General features: G+C 45.0%; 1 protein-coding gene and 1 long non-coding RNA gene across 3 annotated transcripts; both read right to left on the minus strand.

Annotated features, from left to right (window-relative positions):
- Positions 1-13,492: 13,492 nt before the first annotated feature.
- On the minus strand, positions 13,493-15,835 carry LOC116225173. The gene is made up of 2 exons (XR_004165960.2): positions 13,721-15,835; positions 13,493-13,690 (listed from the first exon to the last, which is right to left on the minus strand). It is a non-coding gene; the product is annotated as an uncharacterized LOC116225173 (long non-coding RNA).
- A 139-nt stretch (positions 15,836-15,974) lies between these two features.
- LOC105905854 (rho-related GTP-binding protein RhoG) lies at positions 15,975-20,343 on the minus strand. Of its 2 annotated transcripts, none has more exons than XM_012833904.3 (2): positions 20,217-20,343; positions 15,975-18,450 (listed from the first exon to the last, which is right to left on the minus strand). In XM_012833904.3, exon 2 carries the CDS (start codon positions 18,388-18,390, stop codon positions 17,815-17,817), a length of 576 nt encoding a protein of 191 aa, XP_012689358.1. In that variant the 5' UTR covers positions 18,391-18,450; positions 20,217-20,343; the 3' UTR covers positions 15,975-17,814. The 2 variants fall into 2 exon arrangements, with proteins under 2 accessions (XP_012689358.1, XP_012689357.1); XM_012833903.3 differs by having other exon boundaries at positions 20,141-20,234.
- Between the last annotated feature and the right edge of the window lie 747 nt (positions 20,344-21,090).

Consider the following 21,090-nt stretch of genomic DNA (forward strand, 5'->3'; position numbering starts at 1 on the left):
TTCTACTCACTAATCTCCCTCCTGTTTGAGACTCTGTTTATGTGGTTGGCAACCATCCCGTCCCGTGAGTGTCTGTCTGTATCTGTTGGAGGAAGGGATATCTTCACGAAATAGGCCAGCTTTTTTAATGAGTGACTGGATCTGCAGAGATCCCTTCTCTCTTGTTTCTTTTTGTTCTCTTTTCTGTTCCACCATTGGCCTACATGAAAAAGTGTTCCATTACGGCTCTGTGTGTGTCGTCTCAAATCATCCACTAAAGTTTTTGTGTGTTTTTTTTTTTTTTTAAAGTGAACATTGGAAATGTTCTTTGCATCATGTTTACAAAAGTGAGCATTGAAAACTGATGTCTTTGCGTTGTATATGGGACTTTTATCTTTGAAACAGATGACAGGGTTTATTGTCTATTGAAAGAGACCTGTCCTGACGTCTGTCTTTCCACTATAGATTTGGTGCTCAACATGGGGCCAGTTTGGCTGTGAATTCTTCTCAGAGGCCTTAGAGGATGATTATGGATCATACCCTGTCCTGAGATTTGTAAGGTACATCCCTGCGATTTGTATTGTAGTCTAGCCTCTAACCCTGTTATCCTCAATCAATTCCATGTTTTTCTGTTGATGCATGACATCATATGCTGGAGACTCTGGAGGAGAAGTGGAGACTTGCAGAACTCTGTCAATGGGTCCAATCAGATGCCTCCCAAGGTAGGCTTCAGCAGATGAGATACAAATTGATTCCTGTACAGCGCTATTAAGAGCAAAGCGAAACTCTGGCAGATACTGATCTCATTTGTTATGTTGTTCGACTATGGCAATCATGGCTGTCAGAGTGCAGTTGAACCGTTCAGTGGAATTAGTTTGAGGGTGGTACGGTGACCCAGGTGCTTGCACTGCCGCCTCACAGCAAGAAGGTTATAGGTTCGATTCCTGCATGGGACGCTGTTGACTCTGGGGGACAGGTCCTCCCAAGACCTTCAGTGCTCAGGTGGGCTATCTCCCGGGCCTTTCTGTGTGGAGTTTGCATGTTCTCCCCGTGTTCACAAGGGGTTTCCTCCACTAAGAACCCCAACAGAAAAAACATGCAAAAGAACAGAACACTCTTCGTCCGTCCCTGACCTAGACAGACGGTTCACTTCACTTGGTCCCCGGGAGCTTAAAAGCTGCCCACTGCTCCTGGGGTCCTGGAGGAAGGACAGTCCGGGATGGGAAAAAGCAGAGGCTAAATTCACAGCGACCTCAGGCGTGTGTGTGTGTCCTGTGTGTCCTGTGTCGCCTCCATATATCACAGTGTGTCGCTTGTGCAAATAAAGTCTGACAATTATTATTATGTACTAAGTGGTAAGCTTGGACATCACTCCCCAAGTTGAAAAGAAACCCTGGAAAACAGAACTGGGCCTACGAATAATTTGAGAGATTACAGAGGGGGTGGCCTATCGAAAATGAAAAAGCTCCTCCCAGGAAGAGTAGTCTACCACAACTAAAAGATATTCATTCCTGGATGTGCTCTTCATATCAATGCCCAGCATCACATTAGTTTTATGAACCATGGTCTGTTGGATCTGTTGGTCTGTTTTCTAGCAGGGCGACCAACATCTGGTTTATACAGTTGGAACATTCCTGTGTGAACTTCTTCACCAGTTTCCACATTCCAGGCCTGTATACGAATTCCCTCAGATGAGAATAGGTCTTAGAAACTCCAAGATGTCCACTGACAGGTGAATCATGGTAAGCTTGGATGACTACATTGTTAAGGTTGGAGGGGACATATAATCTGTAATGTACTGTTTCCACAGTTCCTAGATAAACGTTGTTCTCCAACATACAGAATGTTCACAGAACGTACTTGTGACAGGCTCTAATGAATTTCTATGAAACCAGGATCAGTTTGCTGAGCCTTCCACACTCACACATCCAGGGGGAACACCAGATAAGGTTTACCCATTTAATGTGTGTTTTGGCACGAGAAGAAGCCTAAAAGGTGTTACAACTTGGAGAATACTCGGTGGATTCAGATGTGTGGGACAAGGCAGGACAATCTGGAACAATGTTGAGTTTTCCTTGTTTGCGATATTCCATAATGAGATTGAATTTCTGTAGGTGGGAAGCCCAGGGAATCAAATTACTGTTTTATTGGAAATTGAGAATCAATTTTAGAGTCAGCACTTCCTCAGTGTCAACCCTGGTCTGCTGGGTAAGGCCTGCCCCTCTGTCTTTTTTCAGTGGCATCAGTATAATCTACAAAGTGCAGGTGAAAGCTTGAAATCACCCAGAACTGGTGGAGTGGTCAGGAGTGTAGGCATGCATCATTCCAAGTAAACCTGGCACCCTTTCTTTTTAGGGCATTGAGGGGTTCCGTCCCCTTGGAGAAGCCTGGTGCAAAGTGGTGATGCCATCCTGCCATACCTAGAAAGCGTTTTGTTTCCTTAAGAGACGTTGGTGGGGGGATTTTTATCACGGCAGCAATCTTATCTGGATCTGGTTGGATACCTTGGGGAGTAACAATGTGTCCCAAAAACAAAAACTACACATTTTAAGATTCTGAGTGAGTCCAGCCATTTCCAGCTTGTCCTGCTATAGACCTGCTGCAATGCACTGAGGGTACTGTTGTGCAGAACTGGAATCAAGATAAAAAAAAAGACATATCTGACCCCTCAACTCCCCCAAAACATCTCCATAAAAAAGACATATCTGACCCCTCAACTCCCCCAAGACATCTCCAGAAGTCGTTGGAAGGTGGCAGGTGCATTTTTTTAAACCAAACAGCACGATATTGACGTGGGAAAACCCAGCAGGGGTGACAAATGCTATTGGCTTACTAAGAGGATCCATGGCAACCTGCCAGTAACCACTATTTAGATCCAGGTCTGTAAAGACAGTGGCTCCTGCTAATGAATCAATAATCTCCTGGATAGAAGACAAAGGGTATGCTCTCTATAATTTTCTGTGATGGCGTTCAAATGTCTGTAATCCACACAGAATCAATGTCCTCCATGTTTTTTTGGAGAAGACCAATCAGGAGAAGACCAACCATAATTAGGGGACTGGACCTCTTTACCTTCAAAACCTTGAACCAGCTTGTCATTGAGTTGTTCCAGAACAATGACCTGAACCCGCATATCATGGAGTGGTTCCTGACCAATGGCCTGTTTGGTAGGGGAAAGATTGTGGGGCGTTTAATTGGAACATTATGTTGAGCATATAGAACATGCTTTCATTTTTGAACATTCTCAATTGTTATTTGTATAAAGAAGCACTGGGTTCGGCTGTGTCCAGGGCAAAAGGAAGAACAGCTGTCAGCAGAGCAGAAGTATTTGACTTAGAGCAGGATGTCTTCTTGCTTTTCCCCGTTCTTTAGAGTTGAGATTTTGAACATCTGCTGTACCATGCTGGAAATGATGAGGAAGGGAGGAAGTCGGAGTCAGGTAGTAAGCCTGATCTCTAATACAGAGTTGAAGCCCACTGAAGTGCATACAATCGAAGCCTAGGACAACAGCAAAGGCCAGGCATGAAGCTGGATGAATTTCCACAGGAAGGGGGACAGCCATGCCATGGAGCTGGGTTTTTAGATCTATCCCACCCAACGGATTGGTGGCTTCTCCAATGGCCAAATACAAAGGTCCTTCAACCCAGGGTCTCAACTTCTCCTGTGGGCAGGCAATTTTTTTCCAAAGGGATTCTTGCATTAGTGAATAAGTAGCTCCAGTGTCCACAATCGCTTTTCCTATCCATTGGCAAATAGACACGAGAGCACCAGAAGCTGACAAGCTATTGGTATAAGGCACGTAGAGGGAGATTATGTCTCTTTTGTTTTGGTCACAAGAGGGGTTCTAAGGCCTCTGGCCCTATGGCAACATTCATTCCTCAAACTTAAAGTAGAAAAAAACGCACTCTCAAGCTTGTCTCATTGCATATTTATTTTGACCAATTTATCCACAGACGCGTTTCGGCCTAAGCAATCGTCATTCCTCCCCTTTTCCCCTGACCTATATGCTCGTGTTCCTTCTCTCCACTTCACAGGCCCCTCTGATGACGAACATGAAAGACAGGACCCAGGAGAACGCTGGCCTTTGCACCTCCAGCAGAGCGCAGATGGCTTTTCTGCAGTCTGTGTGGATCTGATAGTAGTAAGGACAACAACAAGAAAGACAAGAGGCAGTGCTAATTTGAGTCAGCTGTTGAAGATGTTTCCAATCTTTCTCTAGCTGATTGTCGCACATCTTTACCTCTGCCCTGAAGCTGACTGGCCAGGCGAGGAGTGATGTTTTTTTTTAGGATGAGTTTGACCATTTTGGGTGAACCCTGGATGTGATCCCAGGTTTCCATCTATTGCACAGGGCACGATCGCTGAAAGCTGTCTCTGTCTCTCCTTGGACTGGTTCAAACTCTCTCAGCGTCACCCAACATGGGGCCAACAGAAAAGTGGCCAAAAGTAGTATAATTTCTTTTCTCCTTCTTTTGCTCTCTTCCCCTGTGATACACCTAGTGGGCATCTGGCACCCAACAAAAAAACTTGTTTCTATACTGTTGGTCATTTTGTGTGAATTGTGCCTTGAATGAGTGCATTTTTTGTTATTGATTAATTTAAATTATAGCTAGCCAGGTTGCATATGCAACTAGGCCCTACTAGAATGAGTATGCTGGTCTGATGGGGTATTATTTATTTTCTCCTTCTTTCTCTCTCTTCTCCAGTGACGCAGCTGGAGGGCACCCAACTAAAAAATAGTTTCTGTGCTGTCTGCTGTTTTTCCACTGAATGTCTCTGTGGTCCCCCATAATTTTAATGTCCTCCATTTTTTGTTATTATATTTCAGTTTATTACCTCTTTAATTTGTCTTTGTTTTTGAATTATATGGTTGTAAAGCACTTAGGGACAACTAATGTTGTTTTTAAATGTGCTATATATATGTACATATATATGTTTATATAAAAAAGACTTGACTCATTTCTGAAAGACAGAGAGAGAGAGAGAGAGAGAGAGAGAGAGAGAGAGAGAGAGAAAGGGGGGTGATGCATATGAGGGTGTACCCAAACACATCTCAAGGTGTCTGACTTGCAGTAGACCTTGAATCAGCACTCTTTTGAATACCCAAATCCACAGCACAGAAGGCATCAGTCCTAGACACAGACAGACAGTCTGAGCTCCCAACATCCAAAACAAACTAAAGCTGTTCTGCTTGATGATACACAGTGAATGATACACAGTGGCACATATACTCTTACAGCTACTATATAGCTTTTTCTATTTGATTCATTTTAATGTCAAGTTTGTCATTGACCACGTAGCATCGAGAGTGTTGAGTCATCATGTTGGGTGATTTGACTTTTTCCAGTTAAATTTAAATTTAAATTTAAACTTTTCAGTGTCATACTGTCTTCTTCATTGATCTGTCCTAAATGTGCCGTCACACAGCCCCAGGAGTAGCAGCACAATAGGCCTGAGGTGGACTTTAATTAGCACAGCTGAATGCCATCAGATGGAAGTGCTGTTGCCATGTAAACGAGGCCGGCTGTGGGCGGCTGGAGAACTGGTTATCTGAAGTTCAAAAACATGACCTTCTTATGCATGCGTCTAATCTAATAAGTGGAAAAACAACCATCTCAAATTCCTGGGAATCGGCCAAGTTACGTTAGCAGTTGCCTAATGCCAAAACTCCTCAAATCAATTCTGCATGGTGTGCCTCTTTGCGTCACAGCGTGCGATGCTAAGCGCTAACGAACTGGGACCTTTTGTGGCCAGTCCTCCCGGGAGGTCTGCGGAGGACACGTCTCTTTCTTCCGGCCTGCTGAGGCATCGCTCAGCATGGCTCCGACCGTCTGTTTCGTCTGGGCTCCCAGGACTGCTGGGTCGCCAGGGAGGAGGGAGGGACGTAGATCCGCTGGAGGGAAGAAAAAAAAACATATCCAGGACTAATTACTCTATCCTATGCCCGACCGCACAACCCTCAGACTGGGGAAAAGACCTGCGCTCTGAAATATGCTATGTGTATTTACTCACGACGTATGCAAGCGATTGGACTGCCCTTGTGGTGAGAAAAAAAAAAAACGAGAGGAGGGCAATGCTGGGAAGCGGCAGAGTGTTTGCCTACTGTTACCGCCGCTCGGCTCTCCCCTAATCCCCGAGAACACACACATTCCTCCCGCTGTGTGATTACAGAGGCACGCTGTCAGAAAATGAGATTTGGCCCGGGCTTCCTGAAGTGGTGGGAGAAGAACGTACAAGGTTATTTAGTGTCAACTACAATGTCTCATTCACAGAAACGCTCCACACGCCAAGTCCAGATGGTGCTTCAGTCTGCCTTGGGTTTTTCTTTTATGAGCAGAATATTCAGTACAGTGCTAGACTTTTAGTAAACGGCCACGGTCTTCTCAGGATGACGACTGGCAAAGTGAGGGTTTTCTCTGAGGCTCAGGCTGTTTTGGGAGTGAGAGGGATATGGAGGGAAAAGTTCAAGGACAAGCTGACAAGAGCTCAAGCAGAGCACAACGTGGGGTCAGGAAAAAAATGCTCTGCAACTTTTAACTCAAGAAAACAGGGGCGTTGACAACCAAAGCACAGCAGAGGAGGTGTCGAAAAACCAAAGCAACACCTCTCCGGTACCACAGCAGCTGCATGACGAGCAGTGCCTCACATTCTTAAGAAGTGACAAAAAGAAAGATTAAATAAGACTCTGGAAGGCACATGTTTATGTCCCGCATTTATGGCCAGCACCCAGATTCCCTGGGAGAACTTGCAGATGTTCACAGGTTGACATGGCCAACGTCAACAATGTCTGTCGCCATCGTGACGCAACCTGTACCGTCACACACAACCTTATTCACTAACGGCTCAAACTGAATCAACGGCAAACTTCCTTTTGAAAATATACAGCCGGCCACAGTTTATATTCTTCCAGCACGTGTTCTACGCAAGACTGAGCAAGCTCCATCTGGCGAAGAGATCCCTTCCTGTGGACAATTTTTCTGAAAGAGTGAGTCTGTGACCGCGGTGTCTCTCATGGCGTCTCGTAGACACGCATCGCATCTGTCTCTCATGGCGTCTCGTAGACACGCATCACATCTTCACTGGGACATCTGTCTGTTGATCATTTCCTGGATGAGAAGACTCTATGAGGTTTGAGATGTGGAAAGCATGGGGTTAACGTTGGCCTAATACTTCTGGGCACGGCTATAGCTAGAAATTGTGAGGCCCCTGAAAAATCTTAACCTATTCGTATGGTATGTGAATAACCTGAAGTTGCATTGTGCGATCGCGTTACAAGGCCACTCAGTAAAAACAAAAAGCTATGAAAGTCAATGTATGACGTTTCTCTGTAGCAGTTCTAAGCTAATCGGATTGGATGCCAGTCTTCAGGGGCGGTTTTTCCTACAGGCGGTATAGGCGGTCGCCTAGGGCGCCACTCAGAGGGGGGCGCAAAAAACTGCGCCCAGCAAAAAAAAACAAGAATTGTGTTTTGTTTTGCTGGACAGAGTTTTTTTTGCGCCCCCTTCTATATCTCCAACCAATATTTTGACATAAAAAAAAAATCTAACATTAGGGTAAAATTAGGGAATTAGGGAAGGGGTACGTACGTCCTTGGTGTTGTCAGAACATGCTAGCACAGTGAGGCGTGTGGTTAGAGTGTGTGTGTTCAAGAAACTTTGAAGAACAAAATAATGAAGAGGCAAAAGCCATCCGGGGCGCAATTTAAGAAGAAAATAAAGGAAGAAGAAGAGAAACGTGCCAAGGAGAAAGGTAAATCCTTAAATCCTGTTCTAGCCTAGAACGAATTCCAGATAAGAAAACGTTCACAAATGCGTGAATTGCCCCCCGCACTTTAGTGGAGTTAAGAAGAAAAGATGTACCTTATCATTGAAAGTTTTCCTACTCCCTGTCACATAGTTCCTTAAGAATTTTAGGCGGGTATATAAAAATGATATGTCCATTTATTCTACATTATACAAAAAAAGACATGATTAAAATTAGGGGCGCACATATAAAGCCAATAGCCAGTGCAACAACACTACACATATCTTACTCGTTGCATAGCACACCCATTAAGGAAGCCAAACACGGCAACTTGTCAACAAGTGAGGAATACTGGTAAAAATCCAAGTGTTGTATTGTCAACTATTGTCAACTAGCGAATGGATTTAATATCTAATCTTGCTAGTTAGCTAACGCTAGCTAGCCAGTGACTTGTGACGTTCCTTGTTATTGCCATTCAGTCGAAACATCAGTTCAAGTTCAGCTGTACTGCAATTTGCGTCATTTTGCGTCATAAAAATTTGAGTAATCACATTTGGACAGCTTTAGTTTTGGTGGAGCGAGCTAGCCAGTTTAATTAGACATGATTCAACTAATCAAGAGCTATGCATCTTGGATTAAAAAAATGTCAGGCTGTCCAAATACACCAAAATGCTTAATAACTACATAATAGCTACATTTAACAAATTATGATAATACATACTTTTGTTATATCATTTTAGATTCACTTTTAGAAGACTAAGAAAACATTATTTCTAGGCGATTTGGAAGATGACGTGGTGGTGTGTGTGTGTCCATAAACAGTTGAACAGGGGGAGTGGCCGGAGCGTAGTCCAGCACAGGCTTGACATTTTCTCAGTGATTTGTTCTTGAATTAATGTTTGTTCATCGTCGCGATCGTTGTTGTGTTTATGTGAAAGAAATGCAGTCTTACAGGGCAAAATAGCGTTTGAAAGTTGCGATTCCGTTTTCGTGGGGGAAAAAAATATTTTTTATTTGAGGGAGGGGGGGGGGGGGGGGGGGGGGGCGCCAGGAGTCAAGCTCGCCTAGAGCGCCAAATGTGCTAGGGCCGCCCCTGCCAGTCTTTACAGCTCTTTATTTTCACTTTACGGATATACTCCAACTCTCAAAAAACTCTCAGCCAATGCTGGATCCCCCCCACCACCACCAACACACACACACACACACACACACACACACACACTTCCCCCAACTGCTATGCCTCTGCTTCTGGTAACATGATGGGTCAATGCCGGTGCCGTCTTTTATGTTAAGTTTTAGGTTCGACCAGAAGAAGACTTAGACAAACTACTTTTACTGCACTTTTAAGTTCAACAACTAATGCCTCTTCTTCAATCTTGAATCAAACAATTGTAAGTGGTTTCTGTACAGTATTGAAGATATGATCAAATATTTATCCATTTAAAAGGGCACAGATGACAACCTTTGCACTGCCAAAGAGACAGTCGGGCTGATGTTCTGTGCTCATTTCTGTGTTCATGTTCCGTGAACAAACCACCTATGCCAGTTGTAGACACACACACACACAGCCATGCACACAGACACACAGACACACACACACACACACCACACACACACACACATGCACTCTGCTACATACGCACAAGCTGAACCTTACAGCAGATTTAAAGAGATAGAATGAGGAATGAGGGGAACTCAAACAGAAAAAGGAGAAAAGACAGGAGTAAGAGGCAGGAGTAATAGATAATGACAGCTGACTAATTTTAAAGAACACAAATGTATGAGTAACCTGCGCTGAGTGGACAAACACAGTCCTGCACCGGACTCGAACTCGCAGCCTAGGGCAAGGAAGGCGGGCGTGCTAGTAGTGGGTGCAAGTGTCTGTCCCCAGCACGTCACTTAAAGTGTCGGGGAGGGAGGTTTACTCACTGCACAGAGATGTACCCGCTGGCTACCGCTACATATGGAAATAAAATAAAAAATAAAAAAAATGTGAAACTGCATGGGAGATATTGGGCAGAATTTTGTGGTAATGGAAACCAACCTAGCAAGAGCAACAAGCGGCCGGGTCAGTGCACTTTGAGCTGGCAGTCGGGCTAAATTACTCTGTAACCTTTTACTGCTGCCGTCACTGCCGCTGCTCTGTGCGAGCTGACAGTTAGAGCGCAGGAGCCGCAGCAGACTGACAGCTTGGCCAGACTGCTTCATCTGCTGACACCCAGGGTGGTGGAGGGAGAGGCAGAGGGACGTAGGGGGACGTGTGTGTGTGTGTGTGTGCGTGCATATGTGTTAGAGGGGTTGACAGTGAGTTTGCAGCTGTGAGCTGTTGTGTGTGTTTTGGAAAGGGAAGGGGAGTGTGAATGTGTGTGTGTGTGTATGTGTGTGTGTGTGAGAGAGAGGGGTTGACAGTGAGTCTGAGGTTATGGTGTGCATTTTGGGAGGAAGCGGGGGTTTTGGAGTGCTGGATGGGAGCAGGCACAGGCTCATCAAAAAGCCAACACATCTGGAACTGGTGTGTGTGTGTGTGAAAGAGAGAGAGGGAAAGAGAGAGTGTTGTGTGTGTGAGAGAGAGAGAGTGAGAGTGTGTGTTTTTGTGTGTGTGTGTGTGTGTGAGAGTGTAAGAGAGAGAGAGAGAGAGTGAGAGAGTGTGTGTGTGTGTGTGTGAGAGAGAGAATGTGGAGGCTGGCAAGTGGTATCAGAAAACTGATAATTGCATGGGGATACAAAAGCATCCAAGGGCAAACAACTAAGCAGTTTGAGCTTGTCAAAGACTCAGCATGCTATACACAATCACCCGCTTGCACACCTAAGGATGCGCACACACACACACACACACACACACACACACACACACACACACACAGAGACACACACACACACAGGCACGTGGAGACAAAAAAACCAACATGAAGACTTACTAGCGTATTAAACAAGACACACCTGCAGAAAGTTTATCAAGCATGCTTTCATATGCTATTGGCAACAACTCTGTTGCATTCCAAGACGCTCCCTGTTCCCCAGAAGTACACACTAACTGAAACATGAACTCCTGCAAAGCCAAGACACCCTCTGAACACCACTCTCTACTCCAGCCTCATCCACTTCCTTAATAACGTATTAGTGTGAGGAGCTAAGGCCCACAGAAGTGACTGTGTTATCCTCCTGCCTCACCCCACAACCAAAATAACATGACCTCGCTCCAAATGCTGCTGCTGCTCTCCTGTTTGACCAGTGTGTGGAGCACACATACTTCCTGTTGGCTGCGCACCAACCAATAACTTTTGCCACTAAACACACACACACACACTGCCCTTCACCTGCGTGGTTACTGACCCAGGCAGAGGTAAGGTCTCCATACACACACACACACACACACACAACCACATACACACACACACACACACAACCACATATACACACACAGTCACACACACACACAAACACAACCACATATACACACAACCACACAGACAGACACACACACACACACAGACACCTTGAGCTAAACCACTCATTTGAATCACACTCCCTTCATAACTCTGGGGTCACCTTTCCAGTGGTCACCCCCCAATACACTCCCTTTACTTTCATTGAGGAAGACTCTCTCTCTCTCTCTCTCTCTCTCTCTCTCTCTCTCTCTCTCTCTCTTGCAATCTAAAAGCCCCAACTCCCAGCTGTATTCCCATATTTCACCTTATTTCCTCTTCCTCCCCCCCCCCCCCCTTTCTGTTCTGTGTGCCTGAGGATGGCTGTGCATCTCAAGGCCAAGCCCCTGGGTGTTTGAAGTCTGAGATCAAGACTGACGGATGGGGCTCTGCAGCTCATCAAACATAGAGGGCACAGGAAAGGGTCAAGACGGTCCCAACTGCTGTTTCGCGCACGCACACACATGCACACACTCACTCAGTCAGTCAGTCACTCACTCACTCACTCACTCACACACACACACACACACACACACACTAGCATTATCATATGTGTTTGCACACACACATACATGCACACAGCACAGAAGCATTACCAATTGCAGGCATACATACATACAAGCACACACAGTACACCATACACACAGTAGCATTGCTATGTATGTACACACACACACCGACAAAAAGTGATACATATACAAGTTGTTTTTTTTCCATCAATGCATTTGTAAATATACACAATGAGGCCTAGTGTTCTATGTAATAGAAAGCACTCTACTCTTAATAAGCCTCCCAGTTTAAGACGTGATGCTTAGAAGAGAGGAATGTTTTGAGAAGAGCAAAACATCTGAGGAAAACACCTTAAACACTTCACCACATTGTTTGCAATTTCATACAACAGCTGCTTTTCAGTTTGCAACTTTGCGAGCTGTCACGCAGGCGCGTGCACCTGGTGCTTCCAAATTTCACTCGCAACTGAACTGCCAATTGCATTTAGCAGCGCAGGTGATACCACTCACCAACAGGGAACCGACACAGCCGTACCAACGAGAAGAACTACAAATTAGCCCAATTACACGGGTTCGCTCAGGCATATCAACAGCATGGTCACCAGTGGATGACAGAAAGGGAATGAAGGAGAGAGAGAAAGAGAGGGAGGGAGGTCTGAGTTAACACCAACTAACGGGAGAGGAAAAAGCGGAGATCAAAAGAGTATCTAATAAGAATTAATAGACTGGCCTACAGCAAAATCTGCTTCCCGACATAAATCAACAAATTGCCCGAGTAACATTCATCAGAAGGATTCCACTGGGCTACACAGTGAGTGTTCCATGGGCCATGACAGTCCTGCATCACTGACGCAGGACCCACTACAGGAAGGCCATCGCTGAGGTCACAACATGACACCACATCTAGGCCACAGTCATTCCTTTATAGAACTACCATGACAACAGTGGACCCATGTCACCCCAACCCACACAAAGTTAGTTTGCTTTCTTACAAAAGGGTAGGCGATGGAAGTTTATCGTCAGCTTCAAAGCATCAGTCATGTTTAGGACTGTACCAGGCGTAAAGGCCATAGGCATTATTCAGCGTTTGGAGAGAGCTGACTTTTGGAGCCCTGAAAATTGATGTACGTTGCGGGAGTTAGTCTTCTCTGCACTGACAGATGGTTGCAGAGTGCGCAACCAGCATGCAGTCAACTAAATTAACAGGCAATCTACTGCCACCCAGTGTTGAATAGTGGTAATGTCCAACACAGATCTTCATGAAGGTTTTACAGTACATAGCATGGGCCTGTTCACTGACACATCTTGGCCAGGTGATGGTAGGGATAGCAGAACAGGTGAAAATCAGAACAAAAAAACATTTCACACCTAAAGGTTTTCATGTATGGGCAGAATAGTGCCCATTGTAGTCATAAATCCTAATAACCTTTTTACCCACGTCAAAATCAGAAACACACTGTCTACGGAAGCCCTAAATCTAGACCAGTAACATAACCTTATGCTGAATGTGTGCTGGCACAAACTACAGCCTGCTTGCATCTGTGCGGTGAGTCGTGGGCGGGATGCATGTGTGAGTTTTGTAAGCGTACACCTCATTCTTCACTCTGAAATGCGGGCTTGTGGTGTGTGACACCCTTGGTGTGTGTGTGTGTGTAAGGGTGCGGGCGACGTCTGCACATCTGCAAGTCAGCAGAAGCGTGTTTCTGTGCCTCTAATGACAGTCTTCATACTGCAGGATTGAGAAGTGTCCAAACTCTGCCTGTCGCTCAAGTCACATCCCAGCACAAAACATTTCAAATATAAAGGAAACTTATATTAAAAAAAGACAAGAAAGGGTGTGTTAACTATAACAATTTTATTTAATATAATTTAAAAATTACTGTTAGTTCATTTATACAGATATGTTTGTTATATAAAAATGACAAATTTGACATAAAACATAATCAAGTTCCCAGTGTATATGTTTAGTACCACACACCATGACACACACACACACACATACACATCTGTGCACAAACACACACACACACACATCTGTGCACAAACACACACACACACACACACACACACATCTGTGCACAAATACAAGACCTGTGCCAAGCTCCAGGTTTATTCAGTTTGAAACTGTAAATTTAGGGGGGCAAATAATAGAATGAAGACACTACTGGGAAGTGGACAGACACACACACACACACACGGGGTATCTCACAATGCTTAACATACCCTTGATTGACACTCTGATTCAACAACTATTTGTTATTGCAGCTACTAGGAACACTCCCATCACTGCGGGTGAAAGGGCAATACGTATGTCTCATCTTCACAGCACTTCCTATGAGAGTTCACCCAGTTTCCAGTCGGTACAGTAAAACAAACAACAAAAAAATGTGAAATGAGATGCAATGGAGAGGTGGTGGTGGGGGGGGGGGGGGGGGGGGGGGTGGAGTGCCTATAGTATTTGGTTTAGGGTGGGTAGCAGTTCAGCGCTCAAAAACACATTCCACCAGACACGAGTGGGTGAGTGAGCAGAGATTTCTGGAAGTCTTCAGCACCTTCTGCCTGTCTGCCATCATAGCCGTGTCTCTGCCGATCATTTCTTTTTCAAGGTCATCACGCTCTTACAGAAACACATTTATGTTCATCCTTAAGCTAGGGGTCTAATGATTTCATTGCTATACATACATCTGTACAAATATCTGGCATCTCGGCTCGCAAGTTTCTCTCTCACACACACACACACACAAGTCCACTCCATTCACTGTTGGGAGTTTAAGAAGAAATCTTTGGTGTATTTGGTGTGTTGAGAATAAGTGGCATCATATGACCTAGTAGCTGTGACATCTGTAGAAGCTTTGCAACACACACACACACACACACACACACACACACACACACACACACACACACACACACACACACACACACACACACACACACACACACACACACACACACACACACACACACACACACACACACACACACACACACATTCTCTCTCCACTGTGAAGTGTCAGGTCTTTGGGCGAGGCAGTTGTGTGTGCTGGGTGGGGGTGTGACTGTGCAGCTGTGTTCTCAATCTCTGCGAGCCCTTTGGCTCACTCAGCAGCAGAGCTCAGGCGTATTTGGGACACATTCTCATTCACTATGGGGCTCTTTGGTTAAGAGGAAATGTAAAAACACACAATCTGTGCCAGAGAAAAACAAAAAAAACCATATACATATATGTGGTCACACCCAACAGAGCTCTGGTGACGTCTGTCTGTGACCAAACTACACAGATCATCTCTAAAAGCAGACTCCACAAAAATGCAGGTTGTAATAGAAAAGGGATCTAAAAAAAACAAATGCTGTTAAAATTCAGCTGTGACTCACTTTCATACAAATTCTCTTTGGATCAGTCAAACTTTGACTACACGGGCCAGTAAAACAGCATTGTCTTCCTGAAACAATCACCAGACAGACAATTCCTGACAAAGGAGGAAACCAACTACAGTCAGGATGAAAACAGCGTCAGACACAAACTCCCCACTCTCTCACTCAATATGCACAAACTAAAGAATGCTTCCAATTCTACCAGTGGAAACGTACCATTTCATGCACATACGCTGAGAAATGGCGGATATTTATCATAAAATGTATTTTCCTAACAAAAAAAAAACAAAAAAAAAACCTAAAATTTCCAGAGCTTTTTCAGTGAGTGTCTTAAGTCCCTGTCTGATGTGTGCAAAAGCTGTGGCTGTCAGTGAGAATGCCATAGGATGGAGGACAGGGGGAATGGAGAGGAGGGGGAGGAGGAGGAGGAGGGGGAGGAAGAGGAGGCACTTCACGCAGCCAGCTAACGTTTATCGTCTTTGTGATCTGCACTGCAGGGGCCGTGTGCGTGCACTATCTGATGGGCTGCTGTTGTGTCAGCCAAAGGCAACCCGCCAACAATGAGGCATCAGACAAGGACAAGCTGCAGAGGACACACACACACACACACACACACACACACACACACACACACACACACCGTTATGTGCTGTCGCTGTTGCTGCTGGGGTCCTTAGGTGAGTGGTGCAATTCTGTATCTGCAGAGGCAGATTGCTGCTGCCACACAAGCTGTTGTCTCTCTCACACACACACAGAAGACATGCCCACCCTGCCTGTAATTAGACACACACACACACATCACAATGGCACAAATAACCCCCCCACACACACACACACACACACACACAGAAGACATGCCCACCCTGCCTTTAATTAGACACACACACATATCACAATGGCACAAACAACCCCCCCCCACACACACACACACACACACACACACACACACACACACACACACACACACACACACACACACACACACACTTTAACTGTTTCCCTCACATCCCTGTGAGGGCTAACAGGATATGGTTCTCTAAACGCTCCAGATGGCACACACTGGACTGCACCAAACTCAAGGATACTGTCAAACTATTTCAGTCTCAGTGACAGTGACCAATCTCCTCTGCCTCTGGAGCGATTCAAAAGTGTCCGTTTGAGATACTCAGGATAACCATCTGAAAGTCTAATCCAAGGCAATCTAACCACACACACTTGTCATTTTATGTCTGCAATTAGATCACCTCCAGATTTGAATAAAATAGATATTCAATGGTTTTTAAAGCACTAAGAGTCACAAAAACCTTTTTGGAATTTCCGACAGGCATCTGCTTGGATGCCCCAAAGGCACATGTGCACTGGAATGTCCTTAGCTAGCATGCTGTTAGGCCTCTCGCTTGCACCAGGCTGAGTGTGAGGTGATATGTCAGGTGATTCGTGAGTCAGGCACTTAGCTAGCCAGCCCTTTTTTTTTTTTTTAAATATCACAAGACCCAAGTGCTAAGCAGTTTAACACAAACGTACAAGTAAAAATCAAAACAAAAACAAAATATTACTTAAAAACAAACTTTGGCTTATCGTCACTTATCTTCTGAGCCTGATTACAAAACAATACAGAAAAGCTTGACGTGATCCGAACAGGCATTCCCTGGCATTCATGTTAGCCTGCCCTTAGCCAATATGACAATGGGACACGGAGGTGCCCTTGATGAGAAACACAGGACAGGAGAGCAGCATAATGGGGATAACCGGATGGGTTACTGCCATCAGGGTGGGCCAAGCTGGTGAGCAAGACTACAGTCTTTTTTTGGTATATGGCTCATTCCTGGGTAATGGCACAGGGATTACAACAACATTGAAATAAGCAATTACATTTTTCCTTATGATTCGCACACTGATGCTGCCGCTTTCAAGAGGCACAAAGGCAGTCCTGAAGGCAGTTCTTCAGGTGGAAGAACAGACTGGATCAGGCTTGATACAGAAAGCAAAAGGTCACAAGGCAAAATAGAGAGAAGAACAAAGTGGAGCAGGCACATTCTTGAAGTCAAAAAGTCTACACTGGCACTAAATCCTGGCTGTACTGATCTGAGCCAAGACTGGATCAGTGACCGTCCTAAGGCACAAGTCCTCAGTTAAGACTAAAGGCTGGACCCAACACAGTCTTGACAGTCCCTCGCTGGTCGGGCAGCACTTGACTCCACGACTCACCAGGCCAGTCTCTGTCCCTGCAGCCCTCTTATGTCCAGCTAAGGCGTGTCTGGAGCTGATGACTCAAGGCACAAGTGCAGAGAAGGGGGCTTACACCCGCCCAGACGAGCTAAATGAGCCACTGACGCTCAAGGACCAGCTGGGCTTTTGGGAAAGTTACAAGTGGTAGCTAATGATGAGGCAGCTGAGAGTGCAAGCAGGGAAGTGCACATTGACTGCTGAGCACAACAAAGAAGAGAGAGAGGGAGAGAGAAAGAAGGTAAAAAAAAATGATAGACGTAGTCCTGTGCAGCAAGATAGGGGAAAACTGAGAAACGTGGAAGGATCCGGGGGAGAACTGGGCATGGGGGGGTGGGGGTGGTTGAGTCAGGGCTTTCTGAATGACGTCTTCAGGAATCAGGATTGAGGACCACAGGGCTGGTAAAGCCGTTCCACATCAGTCATCCAAAAGACAAGGGACATAGCAACCATTTCTCATCCAAAGAAGCCCAACTGTCCCCAGGTCTTCCCCACATACCCCCCTTCTCACCACAGTCCAGCCCCCTTCCCAACACCTCCTTTTCCTCACGACATAACTATAGCAGCACGCACTTCTTGCTGTTCTTCTTGACATTGGGGTAGATGACTGCTCTCACGCCCTCGGCGAACACCTCCCGCACGCCTTCCTGCTTGAGCGCCGAGCACTCCAAGTACTTGACGGCGCCAATCTGCTTGGCCAGGGCGCTCCCTTGCTGGTGCGTGGTGGGCGCCATGCCTTGCTCCTTCAGCCTGGCCAGGGTGTCGGCGTCGTGGCGCAGATCCTTCTTGGTGCCCACGAGCAGCACGGGCACGCTGGGGCAGTGGTGGGACACCTCGGGGTGCCATTTGTGCCGCACGTTGGCGTGCGACGACGGGCTGCCGATGGAGAAGCAGATGACGAAGACGTTGGTCTGCGGGTAGGAAAGCGTGCGGAGCCGGTCGTACTCCTCCTGGCCGGCCGTGTCCCACAGGTTGAGGCTGACCGTACGGCCGTCCACGCTCATCTGGGCACTGTAGTTGTCGAACACGGTGGGGATGTACTCCTCCGGGAAGGCGTTGGTAGTGTAGGAGATCAGCAGGCACGTCTTTCCCACCGCGCCGTCGCCCACCACCACACACTTTATCGTCTGCATCCTGCTCTGCTTCTCTACGCCCGCTCTCGCTCGCTCACTCCGCACTCACGGTTCAGACACCTGTTGGAGAGAGAGAAAGGGATACGCAGAAAAACAGAGATAGGCAAATAGGAAGTGAGAGAAAGAATAAGTGAGGGTGAGAGAGAGAGATAAAGAGGGTCAGAAAGTAAACACAGAGAGTGGAATGAAAGAGTGAGGGTAAATATTGCGACAGCGAGGAAGGAGAGAGTGTTAAGGTTATGATTCAATTCATTATGTTTCGAAGGTTGTCTTTTGACACACGTAATTTTTTGCACATTGGCCTTTAAACAAGGTGTAATCCAGGTCACAAGAACCTGCTACTATTTACCAAATTAACCTTCCTGTAGAACATGATCTGTCAATGTTTACACACAGTTAAGTAACATTTAATGAGTGATTTAGTGATGGGACAGCCTCTGAAAACACAAACACAAGACCCAGCAGAGTTTGTTTTTTCCACTGTACAGTAATGGTGCAGAGCACTCGCCTGTGCTCTTACCCTGTTTGACACAAGGACCAGAGTTAGCCTAGTTAATGTAACTAGCTACCCGTAGGCCAAACCTCTCCCTTCTCTAACATTGCCTGATATTGGATAAGATTAGATAAGACTCAATTCTATTGTCATTGTGCAAAGCCAATGAAATGCAGTTTCATTCTAACCAGAAGTGCAAACGAATAGTAAGCCTATTATTTACAGATAACTGCAGGTGTAAGTAAGTAAGACAACATAAGTGATGCTATATCTTACAGAATGTACAGTGTTATTGACACAGAATAGATACAAATATGTTATACACAAAGGTGGAGTGGACAGAGCGCGAAAGGGGAGTGTGTATATAAGGATTGAATGTAAAGTATAGACAAAATATGTACAGTTGGTTGTACGTACAGTACAGTATACATAATGGCAATCTGAAACACGTGAGAGGTTCAGCCTGTACAAGAAGACAGGTTACCTAAGCAGCACTGGTTTCAACGATAAAACATACAGGCAAATCATGTCTATTTCTAAAAGGTGCTACCAAAAGTTACTTTACACTTCTTAAAATGTTTCTAGAGTATTCGCTAACGTTATAAGAAACAGATGTTTTCCCTAGGTAACATTATGCTATTAGTCAACCAACTTCCAAGTGAGGGAGAAACTGGCATACCCTTCATAATGTAACGTACAAACTGGCAAGACAATACTATGAGGTACACGCTAACTTACTCAAGCAAAATATTTCCTGGTATCAATGTCAACATCCTGGGGTTCGGCATAATAGCATTAGGCTACTGAGTTTTGAGTGTCTCCGGCAAAAATTGGTAGTTAACTTGCTAGGACGCTATACACTGATTTTCCAGGAAGATATCTATCGATAGCTAAGATAGAATAGCAACCTTAGCTAACGGAATGGTTTTAAACCACTATGAAATAGGCTAACGTTACATGCCATTACTTTAACAGGGTGATTTTGTGACAAGTTATTTGCCGACTACTAATTCACATAAACAACATGAAAACGATTTGAAACTAGATCGCTATCATACCAAACTAATTAGATTGTTATCGCTAGATAGCTTACGACATTAAGCAGGCTCAACTTCAAAATGTAAGCTAACGATAACGATATATAGCAAGGCGTAGTTAACACAAGTAACCTCGCTAATGTTAGCCAAGTAAGCTACTTTTCAACTTTCCGACAGTCCTATAACAATACATAAAAAAAGATTTGTATTCATAGCTTACTTACGGACAGCTAGAGGAAACTTTCAGCGACATTAAAAAGTTATGCTACTTCATAGAAGTTTGACTTATGACTCACCGCCCCACAAGAGTCGCGCTTTCCCTCTCACTGAACTTCGGTTGGAAACTCCAGACACTGACGAATGCATCCGGGGAGCTGCCCTCTTCAAAATAAACCTCATATCCGTATTCTAACGAAATAAGGTGTTAATAAAAAATGTCTATTCTTTTCTGTCACCCTTTCTTTTCGTTTCTTTCATTTCGTTTCTTGCTCTGTCTTTTCACTAACCGTTCTTTTCCTTTCTATGCCTTTTTTTTACTGTTTGAAGACAAAAAGTGCGTAGTTGAAACACATTCAAGTCATGATTCATACACTTCACACAGTGAGATTCCTTCTGTGGAAGTTATCCGCATCCACTAGATGGCAGTAAAGCCATTAAGAGCAAAGCAATACAATCCAAATCCTCATTCTAAATAGTTTTGGTCGGACACATATGTGTTGCCTATAAGTTTCCAAGACAATTCTTTGACTACCTGTGATAGAGATCGTGAACTTTATGTGTAACCTTTCCATTAGCATTTTTTTCGTTACATAACTTGTAAAAAATGTTCACAATAAACACTCAGTCTAGACTGTAATAAAACTGGAACCCTACACATGACCTTATGACCAGGAGGGAAAATAACAGACCTGTCCCCTGCAGTACTGATTACACAGAGTCCCAGGTTACCTGTGAAGCTCAAGCAACACCTGGCCTACTGGGAGAATATGTCATTTACTCTTTGGGAGAAGTTCCCTAATTGTCTCAGCTTAGTTCAATTCAGCTTCAATTAAACTCAGTGAAGTGAGTGAGATGCTGGAGAACATCAAATTAGTGTTGGGTTGGCATTTCAAGTGCAAGCTGAGGGTGCTCAGAGAATGAGTGTACTCCTAAGGTTGTATGCTGTGCTTA

Source organism: Clupea harengus, chromosome 20 (assembly GCF_900700415.2).
Source record: "Clupea harengus chromosome 20, Ch_v2.0.2, whole genome shotgun sequence".
In the NCBI taxonomy this organism is placed as follows: Eukaryota; Metazoa; Chordata; class Actinopteri; order Clupeiformes; family Clupeidae; genus Clupea; species Clupea harengus.

What these genes read in the sequence shown, in the direction of transcription:
- LOC105905854 (XM_012833904.3), bottom strand. Translation starts at nt 18,390, where the DNA reads ATGCAGACGATAAAGTGTGTGGTGGTGGGCGACGGCGCGGTGGGAAAG.